This window comes from Otolemur garnettii, unplaced genomic scaffold (assembly GCF_000181295.1).
Source record: "Otolemur garnettii isolate 467f Iridium unplaced genomic scaffold, OtoGar3 scaffold00077, whole genome shotgun sequence".
Lineage (NCBI taxonomy): Eukaryota > Metazoa > Chordata > Mammalia > Primates > Galagidae > Otolemur > Otolemur garnettii.
In genome coordinates this window covers 2,829,353-2,854,740 of record NW_003852472.1, presented here as the reverse complement: position 1 = coordinate 2,854,740, position 25,388 = coordinate 2,829,353, and the positions used below count along the sequence as shown (strand labels likewise).

The 25,388-nt window shown below is 54.9% G+C and overlaps 1 protein-coding gene across 3 annotated transcripts in view; it reads right to left on the bottom strand.

Annotated features, from left to right (window-relative positions):
* ELN (elastin) overlaps window positions 1-18,673 on the bottom strand; it is a 32,617-nt gene extending 13,944 nt beyond the window's left edge. Inside the window, exons 1-18 of one of the 3 annotated variants that reach the window (XM_023515740.1) lie at window positions 18,619-18,673; window positions 18,307-18,460; window positions 12,848-12,898; window positions 11,595-11,624; window positions 11,102-11,134; window positions 7,582-7,617; window positions 7,000-7,092; window positions 6,649-6,726; window positions 6,497-6,565; window positions 5,766-5,813; window positions 4,741-4,812; window positions 4,432-4,461; window positions 3,901-3,972; window positions 2,973-3,014; window positions 2,507-2,566; window positions 2,147-2,194; window positions 742-831; window positions 588-659 (exon numbers count right to left, since the gene is read on the bottom strand). In XM_023515740.1, coding sequence (XP_023371508.1) covers window positions 588-659; window positions 742-831; window positions 2,147-2,194; window positions 2,507-2,566; window positions 2,973-3,014; window positions 3,901-3,972; window positions 4,432-4,461; window positions 4,741-4,812; window positions 5,766-5,813; window positions 6,497-6,565; window positions 6,649-6,726; window positions 7,000-7,092; window positions 7,582-7,617; window positions 11,102-11,134; window positions 11,595-11,624; window positions 12,848-12,898; window positions 18,307-18,388 — 1,006 coding nt within the window. In that variant the 5' untranslated portion in view covers window positions 18,389-18,460; window positions 18,619-18,673. The remainder of the gene's footprint in view (window positions 1-587; window positions 660-741; window positions 832-2,146; window positions 2,195-2,506; window positions 2,567-2,972; window positions 3,015-3,900; window positions 3,973-4,431; window positions 4,462-4,740; window positions 4,813-5,765; window positions 5,814-6,496; window positions 6,566-6,648; window positions 6,727-6,999; window positions 7,093-7,581; window positions 7,618-11,101; window positions 11,135-11,594; window positions 11,625-12,847; window positions 12,899-18,306; window positions 18,461-18,618) is intronic. The other 2 variants (XM_023515739.1, XM_023515738.1) reach the window with 2 other exon arrangements.
* Between the last annotated feature and the right edge of the window lie 6,715 nt (window positions 18,674-25,388).

Genomic DNA, 25,388 nt, shown 5'->3' with positions numbered 1-25,388 from the left:
AGTGCCAGCCACATGCACGAGGGTGGTGGGTTCAAACCCAGCCCAGGCCAGCTAAACAACAATGACAGCTGCAACAAAAAAAATAGCAGGGTGTTGTGGCGGGTGCCTGTAGTACTAACTGCTTGGAAGGCTGAGGCAAGAGAATCGTTTCAGCCCAAGAGTTTGAGGTTGCTGTGAGCTGTCACGCCACAGCACTCTACTGAGGGCAACATAATGAGAATCTATCTCAAAAAAAAAAAAAAAGAATTCTCACCACTGTGCAGGCAGGGATGCAGGGGACACCTGTGGGGCAGCCATGGGAGGATGGAGTGGGAGGAGCCTGGTGCTCCACAGGTCCCTTCCCCCTGCTGGTCAATTGTGTGTCAATGGAGAACAATGGAGATGGTATCCCAGGTAGAGCAACCAGAAGGAACAGAGGCAAGGAGGTGTGAACAGCACATGTTTGGGGAGGGGCTCAGGAAGTAGATAGGATGTCATAGGTGGACAAAGGCCAAGTCCATCCAGCTTTATAGGACTGGGGTCTCCAAGGCCCATGCAGAGACCAGGGCAGATCTAAGTCCTGGGCTGCTTCCCCAGGGGCCACTTACCATACTTGGCTGCCTTAGCTGCTGCCTTTGCAGCTGCAGCTGCAGCTGCAGCTGCAGCTGGAGTCCCAGCTCCTGGAAAGACAGCCACAGAGGGTGAGGTCCCTGTCCTGTGACCCTCTCAAGGACACCCATCCCCTGCTAGAAAAGACACTACCTGCAATGCCTCCAATCCCGGGAATTGCACCGGCCCCACCAGGAATGCCAGCCCCTCCAACACCAGGGAGGACTCCAGCTCCTCCAGCACCTGTTGGGATGGAAGATGTGCAATGTGGCCGGGCAGGAAGGCCACTTAGACGCCAGCATTTTAACCAGTTCAATCTCATCGGGGAACAAGGCCTGGGTATCTCTGGGCGGGTCTGCTTGTGAAGGCTCCCACCTCCTGCTCCTTGACTCACCCCCAAAGTGTCCATTTCAACATGCTCATTAAGGGACTTCTGTGTTTTCAGACAAATCCCATTCTAATCACTGCCACATACTGAGAAACCACAAGTGGCTGCTCCCTGGGCCAGAGGGGCCCCAGTAGGAATGTTCAAGGCTTCCTCTCCCTGTGTTCCAAAGACTTGGCCAAGTTTGTAATCCAAGAGCCTGGCTGCCTGGCTCTGGCAGCCCCTCACAGTCCTGCTCCCGCTCCCACGTTCCAGCTGTCTCCCCCAGTTAAGGAGTTGAGGGTGCCTGGGGGGACCTCATGGGGCTTCCATGGGGCAAGCCCAGCTTTGAGCGTCTCCCCACATTCTTGCCCCTTGACCGGAGAGGATCCACAGGAAGGCCTCCCCAGGCACTGCGAATAAAACAGAGGACTTCTCTTTTATGCCCTTCTACCCTGGCACAGGCACAGAAGTCCACACCACCTCTGCAGTGGTGCCATCCAAGGGATTGTTGGTTTGAGGAGTGACTCAAAATTTTTATGGTACACATTAAAGTGATACATAACTGTCATTTTAAAAAAATGCTTGTATATGTACCACCTAAAATTATCTTTCTAACCATCACGGTACCCATCCCTTCTGCTTAGGCTCCTCATTCCTGTTTTAACCACATGGCAGAATCCACCTACATTTTAAAGCCTGAATCAAATGTTACTTTCTCTGGGAAACCTTCTGGATCTTCCCTGGGTGGAAATAATGCCTCCCTTTCCTTGGCTCCACAGCAGCACCCACATTCTCCAGACAGACCTGTCTGTCTCTGGTGTCTGAGAGTGGGTGGGGGGAGGGAGTGAGGGAGGGAAGAAAGGAAGAAAGGATGGAGAGAGGAAGGGAATGAAAGGATGGAGGGATGGAGAGAGGGAGGGATGAAGGGATGGAGAGATAGAGGGATGGAGAGGAGGACAGATGAAAGGATGGAAGGAAGGAGCAATGGATTAATGAATGGGTGGAGGGATGAGTGGCAATAAGGAGAGATGGAGGGATGGAGGGATGGAGGGAGAGATAGTTGGATGGACAGTGTTGAAAATGTTGGGCAAATGGCAGGGGCAGGCAGGGGCCCCCTTGCTTGTCTGTGAGGCAGCCTCTCCATAGAAATGGCATGGGTAGGTTGGGGGCTGGAGCTGGCTGGGTACTCACCGTACTTTGCTGCTTTAGCTGCTGCTGCTGCAGCCTGGGCACCAACACCTGTGAAAGGAGGGTGGAGAGGGAAAGACTCTGAAAATGGTGCTCCCAAATCTGCAGAGCCTATCCAGGCTGTTTTCAGCTCTGAGAGAATCAGCCTGTTGAGGTCTGGGTGTGTGTGTAGGGGGGGTATCTACACAGCAGGCAGAGGCCAGTGGAGCTGCCCTTAACCAGGACCCTTCTCCAGGTTCAGCCCAGGGACTGGATGTAGGATGGGCTGCCTATTTTTCAGGGAAGATCCTGGCCAGCCCCAGGATTCTGGGGCCTGGGTGGTCAGTGCTCCTTTGGCTGGAAGTGGTAGGAGGCTTTCCTTACCTGTCCCTGTTGGGTAGCCGGCCTTGGCTCCCGCACCAGCCACTCCTCCAGGCCCATAGCCTATAGAACAAAGAGGTTCGTTGGTCGCCATGCAGACATGCCACTGCTTCTGCCCTCCCCTGTCCTGCCCTTGGGGCCCAGGCCATCCTTAGTCTATAGCTCATCACCCCAACCAAAGTGAAAACAAATACACGTGAGGAGATTGTTATTCTCATTGTACAGATGAGGACACCGAGGCTCAGAGAAGCAAAATGGTTCATTCAAGGCCCTGTTATGGGTGAATGGGAGCCAAGAGCAAGAACCAGGCTGTCTGAGTCCAAATTTCACACTCTTCCTTTCTGGGGTTCCCATTCTAAGACTTCATCCCTCCCATTCAGGTGCCCTCCTAGCCCAGGGCTGAGGCACCCTTGCCAGGACATGAGAGCCAGAAAGAGCTAAAACCCAAGTCTAGGAGGGCGCTACTTACCATAGGGCAGTTTCCCAGTAGTGTAGGGCAGTCCATAGCCACCTGGGGAGAGGGCAGGGCAGGCTCAGGGGTTGCCTTGCTGGGGTCCCACCTATGTGGGTGGACAGACCTACTCCTACAGATGCTGTGGCCTGAGACCACCCCCATACACAAGGGTCCCGAGCTGCTCCCAGAAGCTCTCAGGAGAGCAGAGGCCTAGGTGGAGGAGGAAAGGGACACTCATCGCCTATAAATCTAGATCCTACCATGTCCCTAGAGTCTGAAGATGTTTTTTTTTTTGAGACAGTCTCACTATGTTGCCCTGGGTAGAATGCTATGGCGTCACAGCTCACAGCAACCTCCAACTCTGGGACTTAAGCGATTCTCTTGCCTCAGCCTCCCAAGTAGCTGGGACTATAGGTGCCCACCGCAGCATCAGGCTATTTTTTTGTGGCAGCTGTCATTGTTGTTTAGCAGGCCCAGGCTGGGTTTGAACCCACCAGCCTTGGTTTATGTGGCTGGTGTCCTACCCACTGAGCTACGGACACCACCCAAGTCTGAGGATCTTCTTATGTCCCTTCCCCAGTGGGAAGCGTCTCATTATCTGAGCCGATCACAGCAGGAGGAGTAGGGGTGCAGGGGGGTTGATGTTGGAGGGATCTTTCCAATGAATTATGCTTCCTAGCATCAATTCAGATGGTTTTCCATCAGGGCTGTGGGTCTCTGTGTGTGCATGTGTATGCATGGGTGTGTGTCTGCATGTGCACACAAGTGAGTCGAACGCTGTGGGACTGACTTCCCCATGTTTTCTTTGGATGATGACTGTAAGTGGGCTTCAATACCCAGGTTTTCCAGCCACTACCAGCCAAAGAGAGACCCTTGACCAGATGGGTGCCCCTCAGGCTGACTCCTCAGCAGGGAGGCCCTTTGAATTGTGACTCTGACTTACCTGGCAGCTTGGGTGCCTTAATGGGGTAACCCAAGGGGACTCCAGGCTGCTGGCCCCCGAATGGTCCAACCCCTGAGGGAATAAAGAGAGCAAGTTCAGGTCCCAGTAATCCTTTCATACCTTCTGCCTCATGCCCCACTTTCTGCTTGGAGAAAAGGGGCTCCCCATTGTGCCCAGAAACCTTCCTGCCTAAGGGCCTCCCTGCTCTTCCATGGTGGGTCCACTGATCACACCCAGTGGCAGAAAACTTCCTCCAGGAAGCTGCGACAGGACTCTCCCTCCTGGGGTTTGGGCCCCTGTCAGGCCTGTAGCTTTTGCAGCCCTTGGCACAGATGGGTGGGCATTCTGGACTCTTTTAGGCTGTTACACAGATGGGGGCTGGGTGGCGGGAGCAGGCTTTGTGCTGCAGCCAGCAAGGCCTGGAGTGCAGGCACTTGACCACAGGCAGGCAGGCCTGGGTGGGGCTGGGTGGGGATTCTGCAAGCCCCTGCCTGGCTGGCCACTCTTGTGGCCCAACCAGCCTCGTCTCACCTGGGATTCCGGCAAAAGCTCCGCCTCCACCTGGAATGACAAAGAGCTGTCACTATGACCCTGGCAGCATGTGCACAGAGCAGGGCTGCACCGAGGGGCAGGCAGGCCAGCTCGTGCTGCCCTGGCACGCACTTTGGGATAAGAGAGCACTGTGCTGCCCATCCTGACCAGCTGTCCCAGTGCTAGAGCAAGGGGTGCCCACCCAGAGGGCCCTGAGTGAGCCCAGGATGTCCATCCCTTCTCACATCCCAGGCCAGAGGGTGGGTGAAGAGTCCCACCATGCCCCCCCACCCTGCCTGGCCAGCATACCTGGGGTCTTGGGCTTCACTCCTGTTCCAGTGGGGACCCCAGGGAGCACCCCTACACCTGGGAACCGAGCTCCTGAGGGGGCAGACAGGGGCCCGGCAGTGAGGGCATGAAGGCAGGTCCCATGGGCCCAGCTGGGCACCCCTCCCCTCCTTGGGTCCTACAGCTGACCTCTTTTAGCACTGTCTGTGACAGGCACGGCTCACGGGGTGGATGGAGGAAAAACCTGACTGGTGGTGACTTTCTCTCCCTGTCTGGCCCAAGGTCAGAAGATCTGAGTTTTAATCCTATTTCCCAGCCATGTGAGCTGGTGCCTCAGGCAGCCTCATCTCTACTCTGGAGTTAATCACAAAAGCTGCCCTGACGGCCCTTGGCAGAGCAGGCAGAGAGAGGGACAGCGGTGTGCGGTGGCCTGGCTGAGTCTGGGGAAGCCTGTGCCTTGGAACTCTTGCTTGTTGCTCACTCAGCCCAGGCTACAAAGCAGCCATTCAGCTGCGGCCGGGGGACCCCTGTGCCAACATCTCCCACCTCTCCCATGTCCCCTGGGGCTAGGCCACCTTGGCCTGGAGAGGGGAGGAGAAGGGAGGGCCACCCTGTCAGTAAATCCTGCAAAGCAGTCTGAATCTGGGCTTTTGGGGGAATTCAGGAGGTCACATGTTGGGTGGGGTGGTCAGGCCCTAACAGGGAGTAGAGGCTGAGGTCGGAGCTCTTAGGGGTCTCCTGCAGGGCAAACTTGTTGGGCGGCACCTTGGTGACTCACAGTTTTTGGGAAATAGCTGGTCACACTAGGATTTGCTCTCAGGTGCCTATCTCAGGCTGTGATGATGGTCTGGGCCTGGGATCAGGGCTTGGGTGGGGCTAGGGGACATGCCAGGGACCTTATGTCCATAAGCTTGAGATTGGATGCTGGGGAGACAGCGCTGGTCAGGACCTAAGGCCTCTGTGGCATTGGCTTGTAGGGGCAGAGGGGCACCAGGGAGGCTGACAGAGCCCTCTCTTTCTGTAGGGTCCCTTCTCCCTTTCCTCACCTGTGCCTGGGAGCACGCCACCTGGGTATACACCTGGAAGCCCCACACCTGCAGAGGAAAGAGAAAGGAGCCCTGAGCAGCAGCACAGTCTCCAGGAGCCCTGATTTCTCCTCACCCCTAGGACAAGCTCAGGGCTCCCAAACCAGCCGTCCTTGTGCCTGGCAGGCCAGCCAGGGACAGACGTAGGGTGGCTGTAGCCCTCCTCCCACGAGTTTCGGAAGTCATCTGCAAACCCTTCTGTGTGTGGATTTATCTCTGTCTCCTGGAGCCTGTTTACATGGCCTGGCCAGCCCACCTCTGGCTAACAACTTCCAGATGTCCCCTCCCTGCTGTGTGGACTCATGCACCCTTTTGTTTAACCTGAAGTCACTTCCTGAAGGGTCTGGTGCAGCAGAATGAACACCAGTTGGACGTCAGAGGACATCAGGCCCACCCATCTCCACTGTGACCTGCAGTGGGCCCTCCTGCACTGACTTGCCATTCTGAGCCTCAGTTTCCCCGTCTGTCATCTGAAAGCCTGACATGGAGCCTGTCTCTGAGATCTGTTCTATTCCAAGATCCTGGGAGAAGGGCTGGGAAGGTAGGCCAGGCCTGGTGTTTTCTCTGCTCTGCTACAGCCAGGCAGGCCCCGCCCTTCCTCCCCCAGTGCAGTGGGCTGGAGGGGCTCTGTTCCTCCCCACCTCTGCCCCTCCCTGACCTCTGTCCTCTAGCCCAGGGGATTCCACACTGACCGGGCACTTTCCCAGGTTTTGCTCCGGCTCCGACTCCTACCCCGGCTCCAGGCTGAGGCACCACGGCACCTGGCACAGAGAGGGCTACGTCAGAGTTGGCTCCACCTGAGCCTGCAGCCTTGACCTAGGGAGCTCAGGACCAGCCACCATACCTGTAGATACTCCTAAGCCACCAACACCACCAATGCCACCGACCCCACCGACTCCGGCAATACCCCCAAGCCCAGCACCTGCAAAGTCAGGAGTGGGAGATGTGAGGAGTCATGCAAGGAACAGTGGGGGAAGAAGGACCATGGACTTTGAGGGCTCAGCATTGAGGTCTGTGTCTGCCACCAACTGTCTCTGAGACTGGGCACAGCCAGCTGCCTCCCCAAACCTCAGTAGGTTGCAAGAAGAGGCTCCTGCACCTACCTCCTAGGCCTGGGGTGAGGGCAGGCTCCTTGAACAGTGGAGAGCTGTGGTAACCAGAGGGCTTACAACATGTCCCCAAGAGTGCCACTCACCAGCTTTGGCAGCTTTATATGCTGCAGCAGCGCCAGCTGCTCCTCCGGGCACCAGAGCCCCTGGGAAGGTGCCGGCAGGGAAGGTTCCGAGTCCTGCGGAGGGGAGGATGGGGTGAGGGCCTGAGCTGACACACCCACAGAGACTCCTAAGTCCTAGTCCTGCTTGGCCCTGTCCCCTTCAGGAAGAGACTTGAGGATCTTCTGGTCGCTGCAAGACATCGATGTTTAGCTACCACGGCTCACCCAGACTGGATTCCGTGCTGGGGGTTATCATGTCAGACAGCTCTCCTCAGCCTGAGAAAGCTGCATGGATTTTTTGGGATAAAACTTCCACACCCATCTCTTCCAGAACGCCTTCCTGAACTCCCTGAGCCTCAGGGACTTCTTCCACTAGCACTCATCACTGTCGTAACTGTACCCAGGTACCCAGCTGTGACTCCCTCATGCCCCAGGCAGCTGCTTGGGGCAGGTGGTGTCAGCATCAGTGTCCAGGACAGAACCTGGCCTGTACCCCTGTACCCTGGCTGCCCCCCATACCTGGCAGGTACCCTAGAGGCATCTTGTCTGGGTGAACATACTTACCTGCTGCAAGGCCACCACCTGCGAGCCCTCCAACACCTGTAGAGAAGAGAGAGACAGGTGAGGAGAGGCCAATGTGTGGGTGTAATTGCTGGGTCCAGGATGAGAAAGGTCTTACAGAGTCAGGGCAGGAACATGGCAGTGTTGTGATCATTATGGAACAGCTGCCATCGTTTAGTGACCCACTTCTATGTGCTGTGCAGATGTGACTGTGCCGAGGCTCCCTGACTAGCCGAGCTGGGTCTGTGCCTCTCCTAGGAGGCCAGAAGCTAGCAGGGGCCAGGAGGCTCCTTGAGGGGGCTGGAGCTGAGCAGTCTGTGAGCAGGACCTCACTCAGGCCAGGTCCCATCTGGCTCCCACCATTAGCCCCACCCCAGGCCTCTCTGCTTCCCTGCAGGTATCCCCTGACTATGTATCTGGGAGTCCTTTCTGTCCCCACCATGTCCTTCTGTCCAGGAGTCTCCTTGCTAAGACATTTGTGAGATGCCAAATGGGTCCCTCTGGCTCTCTCCTCCCCACATCTGGGCCCAATTGCTCCTTCTCCCCCTCCGGGAGACATTCCACAGCCTTGGCCAGGACCGATGGGCAATCAGGTTGGAGTTTATATCCATGCCGGGTTTGGTTCCAATTATGTGAGAATCTCTCCTGTGAGTGCCAGCTCTGGCTGTCAGGGTCCCAAGCCCCAGGGGTGAGACCTCCCCAGGGACAGATCCAAAGGTGTGGTCTGCTGAGCTGTGGAGGGGTCACATGGCTTCCACTGGGTGTGGCCTCCTTTCCCAAGGGCCACTCCCCACTCATCTCCCACTGGTGTGACCTAGGTCCCCTAAGGCTCAGCCAGCCCTCAATAGCACGAGTCTCTACCCTGGGCAGCACCAGAGTGGCAGCTGGATAAGACTGGCTTCCTGGCACCCAGGCCCTGCCCTCTGGCTCTGGCAGTGGCTTCTATCAACCCAGACCTGTTTTTTGAGATTTGAGAGGGCAGGGGACATGCTTAGACCTTTCCTGTTTCCAGAGGGGCCAGGAAGACAAGAGGGGACTGGACAGGAAGTGAGGCAAGGCTGGGGCAGGTGAGGGGTCAGGCCCCCCCTTGGTGTGGTGTGCCTTTTCCCACGGCCTCAGCCCCAGCTGTGCTGGTCCCAGGGCTACCCTCTGGTCTGACTACGTTTGTTCCTCTTGCTCTGTTTCTGTTGCACTCACCTGCCAGAAATTCCCTAAAGATTCTAGCACTTGGAAAGGAAGAATGAGGGGAGGAGCTGCCCACAGCAAGGAGCCCAGGACCTGGCCAGCTCAACCCTCTTTCTTCTAGGAATCAGAGAATTCTGGATTTAGACCCCAATGCCCTGACCCAACCCACTCTCTGTATGTATGAACAGGTTGGTCACTTTACTTCTTGAGGGTCCATTCTCCCATCTACAAAGTGGCCATTATGCCCCCTTCCTTCCTGGGCCCTGTGGGCAAATAGCACTTGGTGTGTGCAACCTGCTAGAGCACCTAGTGGGTGCTCTTTATGCCTTCCTATCCTTGCATGTGCTCCTGTCAGTGGAAGGCTGGCCTCCAACTGCTCAGGGTTTGAGAGTGCAGGCTCCTAAGATGCCTGGTTCCCCACTGAGAGCTGCAGCAGGGTGGGGCGATGCCCGGGGCCGCTCAGCCAGCCCACTGCCTGCGGCACCCACGTGGAGAAGCAGCTGCCAGGCCACCCACCCTCCATTGCCAAGGGATTAATTGTTCCCAAGTACAACAAATGCTGCCTGTGCCCCATTCCATCCTGCCTGGGCAGGCCTGGACGTCCACACTGCCCAGATGAGGGGGCCTTCCCTGGGAGCACCATGGTGGCTCTGCCAAGGCCTTTATAGCCTTGAGTCCTGAGGCTAAAAGATGACCTCATGGTGTCATGGACTCCAGCCCCCTGCCTGGAGACAGTGTACTTTTCATCAGAAGGAGATGACCTGACTTTCCTTTTGGTCTACTCCTTCACCTTGATCTGGAAGTTCTTTCAGAAGTCTGACCTAAATCTTTCATTAATAAAAGCTTCATCATACCAGTCATCCATCCTGGAACTCTATATGCAATTGTCTCAGTCTTCCCTCTGGTGTTTAATTACAAACTACCACGTGTGCCCTGCTGCCAATGGGATCAATCAACATACCCTCTAGCTTTGTAGCAATGACCTTGACGATTTGGGTCTTCTAGGCCCAAGCACAGTCCTATTTCCACAGTTTGCTTATCTAGCCCTTCTCTGTACTCTCTCCATCAAAGACCCTGCTAATATCCCTCACCCCTGCAGGAAGACAGGATGTAAGTGCTGGCAGGGAGTAGCAGTAAGCCTTGAGGTCTGTACAGAGCCCTGGCTTCACAGTTCTGTACAGACCCCAGGAAGCCCCTAGTCCAGGCACCCTGCCCTTCTCTTGCCCCGCCTAGCCCCAGCTCTGGAGTTTCACAACCCAGATGAGCTTTCAGTGAAGGGGAATCTGGGTCTTGCAGATTCATTTGCACTTGGATCATCAACCATCAGGATTTCATAAGTGCTCTTGGACATCCAAACTGTGTCCTAGAGCCTCGGGCTTTGGAGCCAGGGCAACACGGTGCAGGGTGGGGGGCCAAGGCCACATGTGGAGCATCTCATGCTGAGAGCCCATAAATCTGGACAGAGACCCATTTCCTCCACCTGCTTCTTATCCACCAGTGTTTCCTGGAGGGACCCGCCTCTTCTGCTTCTTGGGGGTGCATTCCCTGGAGCCTAGAGTGGGCCCTGGTGGCAGATCTCAGACCCATGGGTGAGGTTGGGATAGATTCAGCCACACCTTCTTACTGGAAAACTCCATGGTCTGGACACAGCTGGAAAGGGCCTGAGATCAGGAAGAGAGCTGGCTCATCTGGGGCCAGGGTCAGTGCTCAGCTTGGGCTTGGGGTCAGGGCTTGGCTTGAGGCCAAGCTTGGGGCTTGGGGCCAGGGTCAGAGGTCAGCCTGGCATTAAGCTCAGTGCTTGCCCTGGGGCCACGTTTCAGCTTGGGACCAATGCTTAGTCTGGAGTTGGGAAAAGGACTCAGGTTGTCTTCTAGGGGAGAGCTTTCTGGGGTCTTGGAATAGGTTAGAGAGGGCTTGGTCTTGGGTCAAGTGTCAGTGGGGCATACAGGTGGAGTCCAGGGCTGACCGTCTGCATCTGAGCCTGAGTACCTTTTTACAGGCCTGGGGGTCTGGGCCCAGGGTAATGCCTCCCTTTGCATCTAGCACCAGACCTGTTTCTGAGGCTGTGCAGAGGGGATTTTGGGCAGCGGGGTACAGAGACATCTGCAGGGTAGAAATTGGATACTTCTCACAAAAGGGGGAACACTGAACTGCCTCCAGCCTCCTGTCTCTGAAAGCCCTGGGGCCAGGCCCTGGCCTGCTCATTCCTAGGGGGCTATTGTTACTCTTACCTCTCCCCTCCTCCTGCAAGTTGTCTGCCTTGCCTAGGTCACAGCTCTGTTACATCCTCCCACGCTACCCAGGCCCTTTGTTCTCTCTCCGTGTTTGTGGGTCTTACCTGGCTTGAGTGGTTTGCCTCCAGGCCCCAGTGCTGCAGAGGAAAGAGATGGAAGTGAATAGGGGCCCAGCCCACCTGCGCTACTATGTATCCTCCCCCTACCTTGGGCAGAGTGAGGGCACCCCAGGTTTTAAGAGGCTCTCAGAGAGGGTCCTCCCTTGGGATACAGAGCCACCAATAGCCCAGCTCTGCCCTGGATCTGTGTTACTCTCTCTGAGCCTCAGTTTCTCAGCCTCAGAAGAGGAAGGCAGTATCTACTCAGCAGGCTCAGCAGGGATGTTTTTGAGGATCAAAAGATATATGAAAGACTGCAGAGGTCACCAGGCAAAAAGCCTGGTGGGCCAGTGGGTTCTGGCTCTCAGACAAGGCTCTTCCCCTGGATACTTGATCTGTGAGACCAGGGAGCCCTTCATGCTTGGGCATTCTGGGGTTCTCAGAGCAGAAGATGTGTGACACCCAGACCCCTTCAGGCAGGAACCAAGTTTGAGCTCACCTCCTCCTCCCAGGCCTCCGAGACCAGCCCCTGTTTTGAGAGAATAGATAGAGAGTGAGAAAACTATCAATACCTCAGATAAGACCCCCATCCCCACTCTAGCCATGACCAAGTACATCACTGCCTGGTTATATGATCCTGGGCAAGTTCTAGCCTCTGTGAGCCTCAGTTTCCTCATTTGGCTCATTAGGCCGATAGCCTTTGCCTATTTATGTTTGAGAGAGCTCCCGCACCCCACTTGCACATCAGTTCTGAATACACAAGTTTTTTTTTTCTTTATTTTTTGAGACAGAGTCTCATTTTGTCATGCTTGGTAGAGTGCTGTGGCATCACAGCTCACAGCAACCTTAAGCTCTTGGGCTTAAGTAATTCTCTTGCTTCAGCCTCCCAAGTAGCTGGGACTTCAGGCGTCTGCCACAATGCCCGGCTATTTTTTTGTTGCAGTTTGGCCGGGGCCAGGCTTGAACCCGCTACCCTCAGTATATGGGGCTGGCGCCCTCCTCATTGAACCACAGGCGCTGCTCACACAAGTGTTTTTTAAGTACTGAAAACATTACTTTTGACTTTTCAATCTACTTGAAACCATTATGCTTCCCCCACCCCCCAAAATTAAAAGATTACTGCTATTCTGCCCATTTTGTTTTGGGGAGGGGATGCTCCCAATCTCTATCTGCTCATAGTCATTGCTTTTACACTATTTTTACTTCAAAAGTACTTCCCCCCTAAAAATAAAAACAAAAGCAAACAAAAAATATTTTAAAAATACTTCCCCACATTTCATGACAGACAGCAGCATATTAATACTTTTTACAGCTCCCTAATAGTTCAGATTTAACTCAATCACATCCTCCAGTAGGGTGGGTTTTCTTTCTCTCTCTCTTTCTTTCTTTCCATGTCTTGCAAATAACAGTCCTATGAACCTGGTGCAGATTGTTCTTTTCAATTATTTCCTTTGTATGGGCTCCCAAGAGTAGGATTAATGGTTTGAAGACTGCGGACCTTCTAATGCAGGAATGCGTGAAGGTGCCCGCCTCCCGACAGCCTCCCAAGCATTGCATTTCATCTTTCAGAGAATGTTCCATCTTAGGGACTGCAAAACAGTGTCATGTTAACTGCATTTTTAAGTGGGCATCATTTCTGGGTCCTTGGGTAAGCATGTTGGTGTTGTTACTTTCTGCAGTGTCAAAATGTGCATGGCTTACTAACATCATTGCCTGCCTTACCTGGCTGTGTGGAAGTTTCTGGTACATTACCTGGATAATAGACTCCACCGGGAACTCCGCCAGGAACAGCCCCTGGGACCCCTGGAAGGAAGCAGGTAGAGTCCTTCATTAGCCAAAACTAATAAAAGCACGGGAACAAGGATGGTGACAGTGGTGCTAATGATATTGCTGGTCTCCAGAGCAATTTCTGTTGGCCAAGTGTATTCTCATTCTTGCTCCACAAAGTGGTCCTGTGAGGTTTGACGGGCAGGGCTTATTATTATTGTTTTAACAGATGTGAAATCAGGCTCAAAGGGGGTCACGGATGTCCTTGGGGCTACATCACTGGAAAGAGATGCAGCCTGTATTCACACTTAAGCCACTCCTCTGAGTAGGATGGTCCATGAGGTGGTACCTGGCTCTCCTTGGAGGCAGGGACCTGTGGGCAGGGAAGGGCCCAGTGGGGGCTGCATCTGAGCATCTCTCACAGGGAAGCCCACTCTCCCTTGCTCTGAGCAGCTGGGTAGTTAGGAGATGCAGCTGCTGCCAGCAAAAATGCAGCCATTCCCACACTGATAGGATGGCGTGAGGTCAGCATCCTCAGCCACTTGCCCAGTGCTTGGGTGGGGTTCTGGCTAGCTGACACAGGGCTGTCTTAGGAGGCGCCGGGGCCGCAGGGGGACACCATGAATGAGCAAAGTGAATAGTTTCCTAAGGAAAAGCTAATTCACTGGCCAGGCAGGATCATGAGTTCAGTCCCCATGGACCAGTGAAGCTGTCACTGGGGAACACTATGATGCTGGCCCCATATCCAGGCCTGGGCCATCACCATGGCAATAGACCGGGTCTCAAACTGGCCTCTGGCTCCACCCTAGAAGTCCTCCTTACCAAGGCCCCTAGCACAGTCCCTGAACCACTCTGCTGAAAGGGGCTGGAGGGGTCTTGTGGAGCATAGGAGGGGCTGGGAGCCATGTCAGACGGCTTTACAGTGTGTTCAGACGTCTGGACTCCATGGCCTGGCGACGCTGCACAGCTGGGCTTGCTGGGCTTGCTGGCCTCAGGGCTCCTCAGCTGCAGCCCAGCAGGATTGGGGATGCCGAACTATCACGGCCACCCTGTGCCAAAGCTCCGGCGCCATCCCCCTCCAGGGCCTGTGGACCCCCCCCCCACCCCAGGGACTGCAGTCCAGGCCTGGAGTATGCAAGCAATCTGGTCAGCGCCTTGGGGCCCAGAGAAGTGGCCCAGAGAGGGCTGGGCCTGCTGGGAATGGACGCTTGGCCCTGTCATCAGCTGCCAAGCCCACACATGGCCTGCCTGGAGCCTCTGATGCCTTCCCTGGCTCCAGCCTCCAGCTCTCAGCACTGTCTCTTGTATGTTGTGCTCGGCCTCGGCCTCTCTCCTTCCTTCTCTGTCTCTCTCTATCCCTCCTTCCTCATGGCCCTCTCTCCCCTCCTTTTTGCTCTCCAGGTCCAGAGAGGACTGCAGAGAATGTGTAATGGGAAGAGAAAGTGAGGGGCTCAGAACAAGCCACTCTGGCTTCTTAATCTTGCCCTTGTCCCTTTTTAACACCAGTACAAACTTGGGCAAGTCACACAACCTTTCTGAACCTCAGTTTCCTTTCTTGCAATGTGGGGCTAATAGTCACTGCATTGCAAGGTTGCTATGAGTTATCAGAGGGTTCAGTTAAGAGGCCATGTCCTGTCCTGGATCTGGCATAGAGTAATTGCTTTAAAATAAAAAGATAGTGACCCTGAATTTCCATTTTATCCCACTTTGCTACACAGTACACACTCAAGGCCAGTAGGTACTCAATAAATAATGCACCTACTGGCCTTGGGTGCCAATAAATGAGTTAGGTGGAGGGGAGGCAAGGAGGTTGCCTCTGGATCTGACTCTAACCTGTTTCATCCCCAGCTTCCTTAGGGGTCTCTCTGCCTCAGGCTTGTTGAGCCATCTGGATTGGCTGGACTCTGAATGCCTTTCTCCTGAGGTTCTGCTCTCCCACACCCCACCTGTGGCTAGGTCCTTTCTAGAGGAGGACTCAGCTCGCCTCCCAACCCCCACTCTCCCCTTCTCCCCACTCTCTACCTCCATGATCCAGATCCCAAAAGTGTTTGCCAAACTCTGTGCCTGAACCATGACAGTCTGCAAGCTCAAGATTTGGATCCCCACTTTGTACCAAGGAAACAGAGATGGTTTAGGGACTGCAAAGGATCCTTGCCTGTGTTTCTTTGAGGGTAGGAGGGAAGAGCCTAAAACAAGACAGGAGTTGATCAAGGGCCTTTGAAAAGGTAGCAGCCTCCTCTCCATGCTCCATGGGCCAACCTCACCCCACCTCCACTCCTTGGCACCAGCAGCACGTCCTGCCAGGAATGCCCTCACCTCTATCCAAATCCTACCCTCCCACCAAGGCTGAGCTCAGACGCTTCCTCCTGCTTTCCCTGAGCCTGTGGCTCTCCCTGACTGTGCTGCTCAGCTGGCCCAAAGCAGTTGGCCTGGAGAATGCTTGTCTTGTTTTATGTGGGTTTGGCTTGTTCCACCGACTAGCCCAGGGTGGAACTTGTCTCTTGCATCTTAGAATCATGATCCTAGACTCTCAGGGATCATAACAGTCTTCTGGCTGGGCTGAAACGCCTTCTGCAAACATCCCTCGTGCCTCTGCTTGCACACCTCTTGTGACAGGAAAATCGTCCCCTCCCAATACTGTCAGCTTTGCCTGAAGAAACGTCTTCTGCCTATGGAGATAGAATCGGTTTCTCTGTTCCTCCAATTCCACTTACCAGAGCCTCAGAGATGGAGGCTCACCCCTTATCCACTGACAGCCCCTCAAACATTTACCTTTCTTTTAAGGTCTAACTCAAATGTCACTTCTGCTATGAAGCCTTCCAGGATTTCCTGGAGCACCCCCAGTCTTATCTGCTTCCCCCATCACTGCACATCTATTTACATATCCTCGGCCCCACATTAGACCAAACATAGTGTGAATAGCAAGAGGGTGAATTAAACCTTAGAAATGTGCACTAATTACAGCATGAGTTAGCAGATTCTGAGTAAGAGAACATACTATTTTAAAATGAACACCCCCATGGCCCTCTTACATGATGCATTTTGTGCAGATATTGCATTGGACCTCCCTCCAGCCCAAGGAGATGCTTCGGGCAGGGATGTTTCTCCCCATTTTGCAGCCAGGGAAACAGAGAGCCAGTGAGATGAAGTGCCTGGCTGCAGACCCGCAGTTGACCCCGGTCACATGCAGGGCCTTCTGCCCAGGGCCTGAGCTCCAGGTTCAAAGAGAGGGGGCAGCAGTCCAGCTGGCTTTGGCAGGGGGCTTTGCCAAGCCAAAGTCCAGGGGGCCAGCTTGAAGAGCAGATAAGACTGCACGAAGCTGTTTGTTGTTTGCATGGAGAAGGCTGCCAAGGGTTTTTCAAAAACAATCTGACCTTTGATGGGTGACTCTGTCCCCTCCCTCATGGGGGCACATTGGCCCTCCTGCCAAGGCCCAAGCAGATGCACAGAGAGGATCAACCTCTAAACCCAAGCTTCTCAGCCCTGGCGGTTCATCAGCCACCTGGGGAACTTTAAAAGTCTACGTGTCCTGGCCACTCCCCAGACCAAGTCAAGCAGGGATTCTTGGGTGGGAACTCTAACACAGAGCCAGGTTGAAAACCCCTGTTGCAAAGCAGCTTCATTTCTGAAATCAGGAGGAAAAAACCCTGATACTATTCCTAGAGGATGGAGAGTGGATTATACTTAGTTTAATTTCTCAAGCTCTCTTTTTATGGGAGACCAGGCAGCTTGTTCTTCCCTGGAAGCTCTCTGTGCCCCCCTCCTTCTCCTCATTGTAACACTCTTCCTTGGAGCTGGGGGAACTCAAATAAGTGACATCTTCCTCTTTGAAGGGAAGGTGGGCTCCCCCAGGATAGTCAGGATGCCAGGAGAGGGTTCACTCTGCTGGTGGCATGTCTGCCTTAGGGCTCAGTCCCATGCCTGCCCCTCTCTAGATGTTATCTGGTACCTCCCTCCCATCCACTCACCCTTTGACTGGGGCAGAGATCTGGCCAGTACTAACTCCCAGGGGCTGCCTCAGTTTCCTCATTTGTAAAGTGATGATGATTCCTGACTCTTGAGGTTCCTATGAGGATTACCTGCCATGCTACATGTGGCAGCACTGACTAGGAGGGTGGGCAGCTGGGGGTAACCCTAGGAAGGAGCTGCTGGCCTCAAGTGCTGGCTTGCTCCTCTTGCCAGGCCTTGCAGCTTGGTGCCCACATCCCTTGGCCTCATCCAGGTCTAGGAGTGGACACTACACAGGAAGCTCCTGCTCCCAGCGGCAGCCCAGCCGGTCAATCTCACGGAAGCAGCTGCTGCTTCTCCAGCCCTCTGACCCCCCCTGCTCCACCCTGCAGCCTCCCCCTGAGTAAAGGTCTGGTTCTCATGGCAAGGAGGACCCCCATGGGAACAAGACCCCACCCCAGCTCCCTCAACTGCATGGCCCATGAGCTACTCCTGGCTCTTCCCATGGCCTCTCCTGTGTCCCCCAGTTGGTTGCTGCATAGCAGTCCCACAGGGTGCCCCCTGGGGCCTAATAGCTAGCTATGCTCAGGTTGGAGCACACACCAGGTGGTCCAGCAATGCCCTAAGGTCCACTGTAGCCTCTGCCACCAGCTGTACTCTCACCAGGAGATAGATACTTTCCCCAGCTTGCCTTCCTCCGTTCACAATGCACATACAGACACACATATGTGCACACACTCAATCACACACAATGACATACCTGGACACAAGGTCTCCCAGGTGCATGTCTGTCAGGTGGCAGATGTCTGCACACATTACCAAGCACTTTCATATACCCCTCCCATGCATACATATATGGATGAACCGGTGGACAGACATTCATACCCCCATAGACACCCCACCCCATCCAGTGACACAGCTGGGCATATGCACATATGTGCACCTGTGCAAGAGCACACAGCACACTTGTTCATGCAGACATGTACACGTGTGTGCACACACAGGAATCCCAGCCTCTTCACAGGGACAGACCATGGCAGCATCTTTTCAACCTGCAATCTCATAATCAGTGTGACCCTGACCTGACATCCTAGGAGCAAAGAACCTGGTGAGGTCACACAGCTCATTGTGGCTGAGTTGCTCTCAAACCAGGGTCCCTGTCCCCAGGGCTGGCATGCACGCTCCACTGGACCCACAGGTGTGCAAGCCGCCAGTGCTCATAGGCCAACAGGGTTGCCCTTGGCAAGGAGGGCATCCAGGTAGAGCAAGGACCCCTGGTAGCAAAGGCAGGACACTGGGTGGGGAATCCTCTTGAGTCAGGGGTGACTATTTAACGGGTACTTCCTCAGCAAGGGGCTGGCTTTTGGGAGGACAGTTCTAAGGATCCTGTGGCCAAAAGGGGTCCTGCCTGGAACCCCTGGAGGAGCTGGACGAGGGCTCCCTCTGGTGAGTCCAGCGGCTGCAGCACGGGACAGGTCGGGGTGAGGGGCCCTTACCTCCAGGCCGAGAGGGGTGGAGGATGGACAGCAGGAGCAGCAGGACTCCAGGCCGCAGGGCTGCCGCTGTCAGACCCGCCATCTCGGGGAGAAATGCCCCAGCCCGCTCTCCGCACCTCGTTTTATCCCCAAAGCGTAATTGCTGCCTGGTCGGCTGGAGGGAAGGAGGGAGGGAGGGAGGGAGGGCGGGGAGGGCGGGCGGAGGGGGGCCGCGGGAGGGGCAGTTACGAAAGGCCGCAGCCTGCCGTGGGTCCCACGGGCTGTGGGCTCTTTCCTGCACACACGCGCACACACGCACACACGCACACTCACTCTTCCCGACTCTTTCCCGCTTTCCTTCTGTGGCTGTTCTCTCGCTGCTGGCCCTGTTCCCGCCAGAAAGTGCGAGGGGGGCCTCTGCCAGGACAGCCCTCGGGAGAGGAAGCAGGAGGGAGGGCCCGGCGGCCCGGCCAAAAATCCTGGCCCCAGCCAAGGTCTGAGCGGCCAGGCCCCCGCCCCTCCGGCTGGGCCCCGGGCCCAGTGTGGGGACACAGGCCAGCTGTCCCGCGCCTCGGCCCCCACCCCGGCCCTCCAGACTCTCCCCAACACCCCCAGGTCTGGCTAGAGACAGGTTCTGCCCAAAGCTGGGGAGGAGAGGTATCGGCAGGGCTGTGGGTTCCAATGTCTGTAGTGGCTGAGGGGCTGCAGGCAGAGTGGCCTGGAAGTTAAGATCAGGTTGGTGTTGCTCTGTAGGCGATCCAGCGAATGCAAGGGGACACTGACATATAGCAGGGCTCCATTCTGCAGGGGCCAAGGTCTCAGTCTCCTGCTTGAAGCTGGGGAGGGGTGTCAGGCAGGTCTGGGGTCCATGCATGTAGAGGCCAGGAGGCTGCAGGCAAGGGATGGCCTGGAAGTTAAGGCCATGCTAGTGTTGTCCCCTGGGTTTCTGGAGCACATGGCGGACCCTGATATGCAGACTTCATGCTGCATGGGCCAAGGTCCCATCCCCACCCCCAGATCTGTGTCTGGCAAAGGTCAGTGGACCCCCAGAGTCCCCAAGGGGGAAAAAGGGGACGGGAGCCTTATCAGAATGAGAAGCAGCCTGGCCTCCTCGTTCTCACTGAGCTACCGCCCATCCCATTGCTGAGCACCCCTAGTGCCCTGGCCAGACCTGGGAGCCCACAGACTGCAGGTTCTCACTGTCCCTCTGGGAAGGGCCGCCATTCCTCTGGTGGCCAGGAGGGGGCGGCCTGCTCTGAAACAGCTGGGACAGCACCACAGGGGAACTCAAACCATTCTAGTCTGCTGGCCTGAGCAGGATGGGAACTGTGGGAGTTTAGGGGGTGGGATGTGCGATGAAGCAAGGTGGATCATGTCCTCAACCCTCGCTAGTGGGGAAGAAGTGTAGGAGCCAGAAGATAGGCGAGGGAAACTGGTTGTTTGCTCGTAGAGCTCCTGTGTTTTATTCACAGCCAGTTGGGGACAACTAGAGGCCATGTGTCCTGTGGGCTTCTCCCTGCACCAGCATAGGTTTGAGGGACACATTGGATGCTGGTTATTCAGCCAGGAGCATGGTGGTAGTTTGGAGCTCCTGCAGGGGTGGTGGCCAGGAGTGGACAGGTCAAAGGCAGGCATTGATCTTCGGTAGACCTAGAGCTAAATTCTGGCTCTAAAACTTTCTGAGGGAGGGGGCAAGTAGCTTCTCCATAGAGCTTAATTTTCTTCATCTGTCAAAGGGTGATAAACATCCCTAGCTTGGAGGGTTGTTGCAAAGACAAATGAAATATGGTCACATATTTTTGCACCATGATTGCTGGATCAATAATGCATTGTATTCATTTAGCACTAGTGCCAGTATTAATACTATCATTGCAGACACTGGGTCTGCAAGTGCCACTCCTGTTTTTAGTGTGGCTATAAAATGTAGCTCTATATTGGGCCACCCTGGGACCCTGGACAATCCCTCCTTTTCCCTGGGTCTCTGGCATTGGCAGCTCCAGAATTTTGGCAGGGGGATGTGCTAGGGGAATTGTCTTGAGGCTGTGCTTGCAAATAACAGTGTGTGTTTATTGGGGGTAGCTGACGGAGATTTTGTGGGGCCATTGTTGGTGAGGGTAGGGCACTCAGGCGGAGTCTCAGGCTGGATGCCTGGGATATGCCTGTGGTGGGGAGGGGAGGTCAGGGGTGTACTTATGTGCCTACCCCCTCCCAGGAAGGGGAAAGAAGAGGGTCCTTGCTGGGGGAGCTGGGCCCCATTCCTCTCGGGGCAGTGACGTGGGCAGGAACCAGCTTTCAGACTTGCAAACCGCAGTCTGCTTGGAGTCTTTATTAATTCCAGGATGGGGAGAGAGTCTGGGGCCAGCTGGAGGGAACTTACAATAGGGGACCCAGGAGCAGTGTGGAGGGGCACTTGCAGGGGTGGGCTTGAGAATGTCCCACTGACCTCTCTCCCCAGGGCCAGAGCCCTGTGTCCTGTCTCCAACCTGTGTCCCCCTTTCCCTACAGCAGCCTCTGCGAATTGCAGGGGCCCTGCTTATACATGTTCCACAAGGCATCTGTATGCCTCAAAAGGGGGCCTCAATTCAGAATCAAATCCACTGCCCTGATCATCCTGTGCAATTTAGCTGAACGCATGAAACTCATCATGCAAGGACTGGGGATTGCGGTCCTCCACCACCATTCATTTATTCATTCATTTCCTTGTGCATTCAAGAAGCCCATCAGTCCTCCACTGCATGGTGCCACCTCCCTGCCTAGCTGTAGGGATGAAATAAGGTCACACATGCAGAACCACCCACCGAAGACTGCCTGGTGCGCCTGGCTGCTTGGCGAGCATTGGCTTCACCGATACTGTTGACAAGCCTCACCCTCCTACTTGCTGCATGGCTCGGTGCCACTGAAGGACACTCAGGTAAGTCACTCATAAGGCCATTTTTGTCCTCCAGGGTCTCCAGGTGCACCCATTTAGGAAGGACAGAATTTTCATCCTCCGCATGGCTCTGAGAATGGCATTGCTTTGCTCAGAAACCCACGGTTGCCATCAAGATAAAGTCCAGACTTCTGAGTTTAGCTTTCAGAGCCCTGCACCACCCAGCTTGACCTGCTCTCCTGGGTGGAAGCTGCTACCCAAGGGTTCAAGGTAGGATTGGGCCTCTGACTGGCCTCTTCTGTCTGGTGGATCTGCTTCCCAGACCCCAGAGTTGTCTTGAAGGTCTGAGCCCTGGACTTCTGGTGATGAAGCACTCTGATCTCAGCATGTGTTAGCTTCCATCACTCTGGGTCTGTCCCCCATCATTTAGCCCCCAGCATCCCTGTTTCCTGGGCCCCTCTGAGGATCCTTAGTGTGTGGGTTCTTCTGGGCTGAGCTAGGGTGCTTCTTCTTATGCCCCGCTGGCCTGGGCATCACAGAAGGTGGTTTGAAGGGGAGCCCATTTCTGTCTCCCTTGCAATCCACTGGTGTTGGATAATAAACATAGATGTGCTTTCCAGCAGACGGGGACAGAGGCTGCTGGTGTGGACAGACCCCCCCACCCCAGACTCTGTGGGATATGGCTTCTGTTTTCTTCTTTGGCTAGGCATGGTCCTGTCATCTGTTGAGTGCAGGACCCACTACTGCCTGGGAGCCTGGGCCAGTAAGAGGGAGAGATGGGCTGCTGGTCTAGCCTGGAAGAACTTGGGATCAGTCAGCTGTGGAAGGTGCCACTGTCAGTCGTTCATACCCACATGTGAGTGAAGGACCCTCCAGCCAGCCCCAAGGGAAATAGAATCAACATTACACTAACAGGGTAGTGTGCACTTCTCATATGGACCAAACTGAGGTTGGGGAAGGAAATGAATGATGGTTAGGTGGTTACCGATGTGGAAAATTAGCAGCAAAGCAGAGCCAGGCCCTCCAACCCCCGCCCTGGGATACACACAGCTCTTCTTCCCCATCCCTGAGAACCAGCTGCAGACATTGAGGCCCAAACCTTTCCCTTTTCTGACTTCAAACTTTCTACTAGCCATATAAAATAAAACATAAGTATAATCACTTTTAACAATATTTAACCCAGTATGTCAAAAAATATCCCTTCAACATATAATCAATATAAAAATGATTAATGAAATATTTTGCTTTCTTTCTCCTAAGTCTTAAAACTAGTGTGTATTTACATTGAGAGTGTACCTCGATTTGGGTAGTTACATTTCAGATGCTCAGTAGCCACATGTGGCCAGCAGCCAGGACAGTGCAGTTCTGGATTGTGAGAGAACAAATGAGGATGAGCCCAGCTTAGCTATGATGGGTGAGGAGGGAATCTAAAAACACCCAAGGATGGATGCTGCTACCCAAAGTTTCTTTCTTTCTTTTTTTTTTTTTTTTGAGATAGAGCCTCAGGCTGTCCCCCTGGGTAGAGTGCCGTGGCATCACAGCTCACAACAACCTCCAACTCCTGGGCTCAAGCGAGTCTCCTGCCTCTGTCTCCCAAGTAGCTGGGATCACAGGCACCCACCACAATGCCTGGCTATTTTTTGATTGCAGCCGTCATTGTTGTTTGGTGGGCCTGGGCTGGATTTGAACCCACCACCTTACGTGTATGTGGCTGGTGCCTCAGCCCCCTGAGGCACAGGTGCTGAGCCTACCCAAAGTTTCAAGGTAGGATGGGGCTTGAGGACAGGGGTAGAGAAAGAGGGTTGTCCTTGAGGGCCAGCGGAGAAAGGCTTGGGGTGCACCCACAACAGGCAACCCCAGGGGAGAGGCCCTGCCCTCTTGATGCTGGTGACTGAACCAGAGTGGGCAGCCAACTACGGTGGGGTACCCAGCAGCACTGGCCCACAGCCAGCACCTTGGCTGGAAAATGAGGAGGGGCTTCTGCAGCTCCTCTGTCCCCAGAGGCAGTGGGGGACCCCACTGATGGCAGAAAAGGCCAGGAAAGGAAGGAGTCTGGTGCGGGTGAATGGGTCAGACTTTGCTAGCAGTAAAGGGTCTGCAGCAAATGGATTGGATGAAGAGTGTCTGGGCCATTTGCTGGGTGTCACTTTATCACACCAGATTGGCCCATGGGAAGAACAGGCTGTGTTCCCAAAGGGTTCTGGAAGTTATAGAAGTGAAGTTGGAATCCAGCACAGGGTGCTTCTGTAACCTCCAGGTGGGGGTGGGGTGGTCAGTGGTCATCACTGTGATTGTGATTGAGACTAGTACTGAATAGTTTGTGACGTTGAGTGGATTACCTAATAATAACCTAATAATGGTGACATCAATAATAATTAACCCCAGAAGCCCCAATTTCCTCCCATGGAGACAGGGGTCTTCATAAACATTTCTGATCAAAAACTCCTACCTGTGAGAATCTAGCATACAGGAAATACTCAAACATGGGGTGGGAGCCAGGACACCACTTCAGGGAACTGGAACAGATGATTGAGGCTGGGTGGAGGGGGACTGGCTGCCCTGTCTCTGATCCAGTACCCCAGGCAGTGCTGAGCTTCCTCCAGTCCTGGGTGTTTGTATGTCTGAGTCATTTGTCAGTCTGGGTCCTTGGCTGCATGTGCAAGGCCGGGGGCGGGGGTATGCAGATGGGTGTCCTGGATGGGCTGCTCTGCCCTGTGCTGTTCCCACATTGCCTCATGGCTATTTAGGGGGTGGGGGCATTGACTGGGAGGGAACACTGACAGCTGGGTCGCTCTGCACACCCCCCTCCCCACAGGAGCCCAGACAGAGGAGTCCAGAATGTGCCTCTCATTTGCTTGACACTTGACAATTTATAAAGCACATCTCCATTTCCAACTGAGGATATTATTATCCCAGTTTATAAACATGTCCACAGACTTGGGCCTGCTAGGAAGAGCACTTTCAGTAGCTCCTTCAGATCAGTTACTGGATCTCTCCCCCAACCTGCACCCCAACCCATGCATCTCATGCAGGAAGCAGTAGGGTCCTGCCTTCCTGACTGCCTCATCTGCCTGTGGGCTCCTGTGTACCCCATGGCTGTGGTCTTGCTGAGGGGGGAAGCCCAGGGCTGGGCTGCCTCTGGAAATGCTTCTAGGACATGCCCTCATCCTCAACCTGGTGGGAAGTGTCTTCCCCTAGATACTCACTCTTAACTCAAAGAGGAGACTGTAGCCTGCTTTTGGCTTAGTCACCCGGGGAGCTGCTTGGAAAGGCAGGGATATGGGGTGGACAAGCACATGTATTCATGATTTGGTCAGCTGTCATGCTGCACAGGGGAGGAAACTGAGTCTCAAGGAAACACATGACTAGTCCAAGGTCACCCAAAGGCATTGTGGCCTAGAGTCAAGGTCTCTGGAGTATTTCACCCACCAGCCACACTGCTCTGGGATGGAGCAATGGTCCTAGTTAAGCTGCAGGTCTGCTTAGCACCTGGTCAGCCCCCTTTTCCTGGGGCAGGGTGCATTGTGGGACCTACGACTGAGCTGCCTGCCCCTGGGGGTCCCTGAGCTGGCTCTAGGAGCTGGTGGGCAGAGCTGCTGAGGCTCTCACCCCACCCCTGCATCCTCCCTCACACTCTTATCTCCTGGCCTCCCCCAGCCCGCTGTGCCCAGGAGTCTTTCCAAGAGCCTGAGCTGGGAACACTGCCGGGTAGGGAACGCTCTTCCTCCAGAGTTTTGCTGGTCTCCATCCCCACACCACGTTTGGCTGCTCCCCGCCCTGGGCAGTGCCCTCCACCCATGCCCGGAACCCTCAGTTGGCTTGATCTCTGTGGCGCCAGGCGGGTCCCACAGGCCGGGCAGGGCAGCTACCAGAATGCAGGATGGGAGGCTGGTGAGGCTGGGCCAGGGGCTCCCTCATTTGTTCTGTTCTCCACATTCCTGAGCAACCTGCTCTGGTGGACATCTGGCCTCAGGAGGGGAGACAGACAGAGAGGACACCAGCATCTGCAGTCCTGGGAAGGAAGGGTCAGATTCTCCTGGGTGAGGGGAGGCAATCAGGAAGCCTTCCTGGAGCTGAATTCCCTTCTCCCAAATGCTTCCCGGGAGGTGTATGCAAAAGCAGGAAGGCTGAAGGCAGCACTGACCGAGGCACCTTGGCCTTTGTCCGAGGCACCCTGGCCTTTGTCCTTCAGCCCACCCACGTGGCCGGCTGCAGGAGCTTCCGAGAGCAAAGA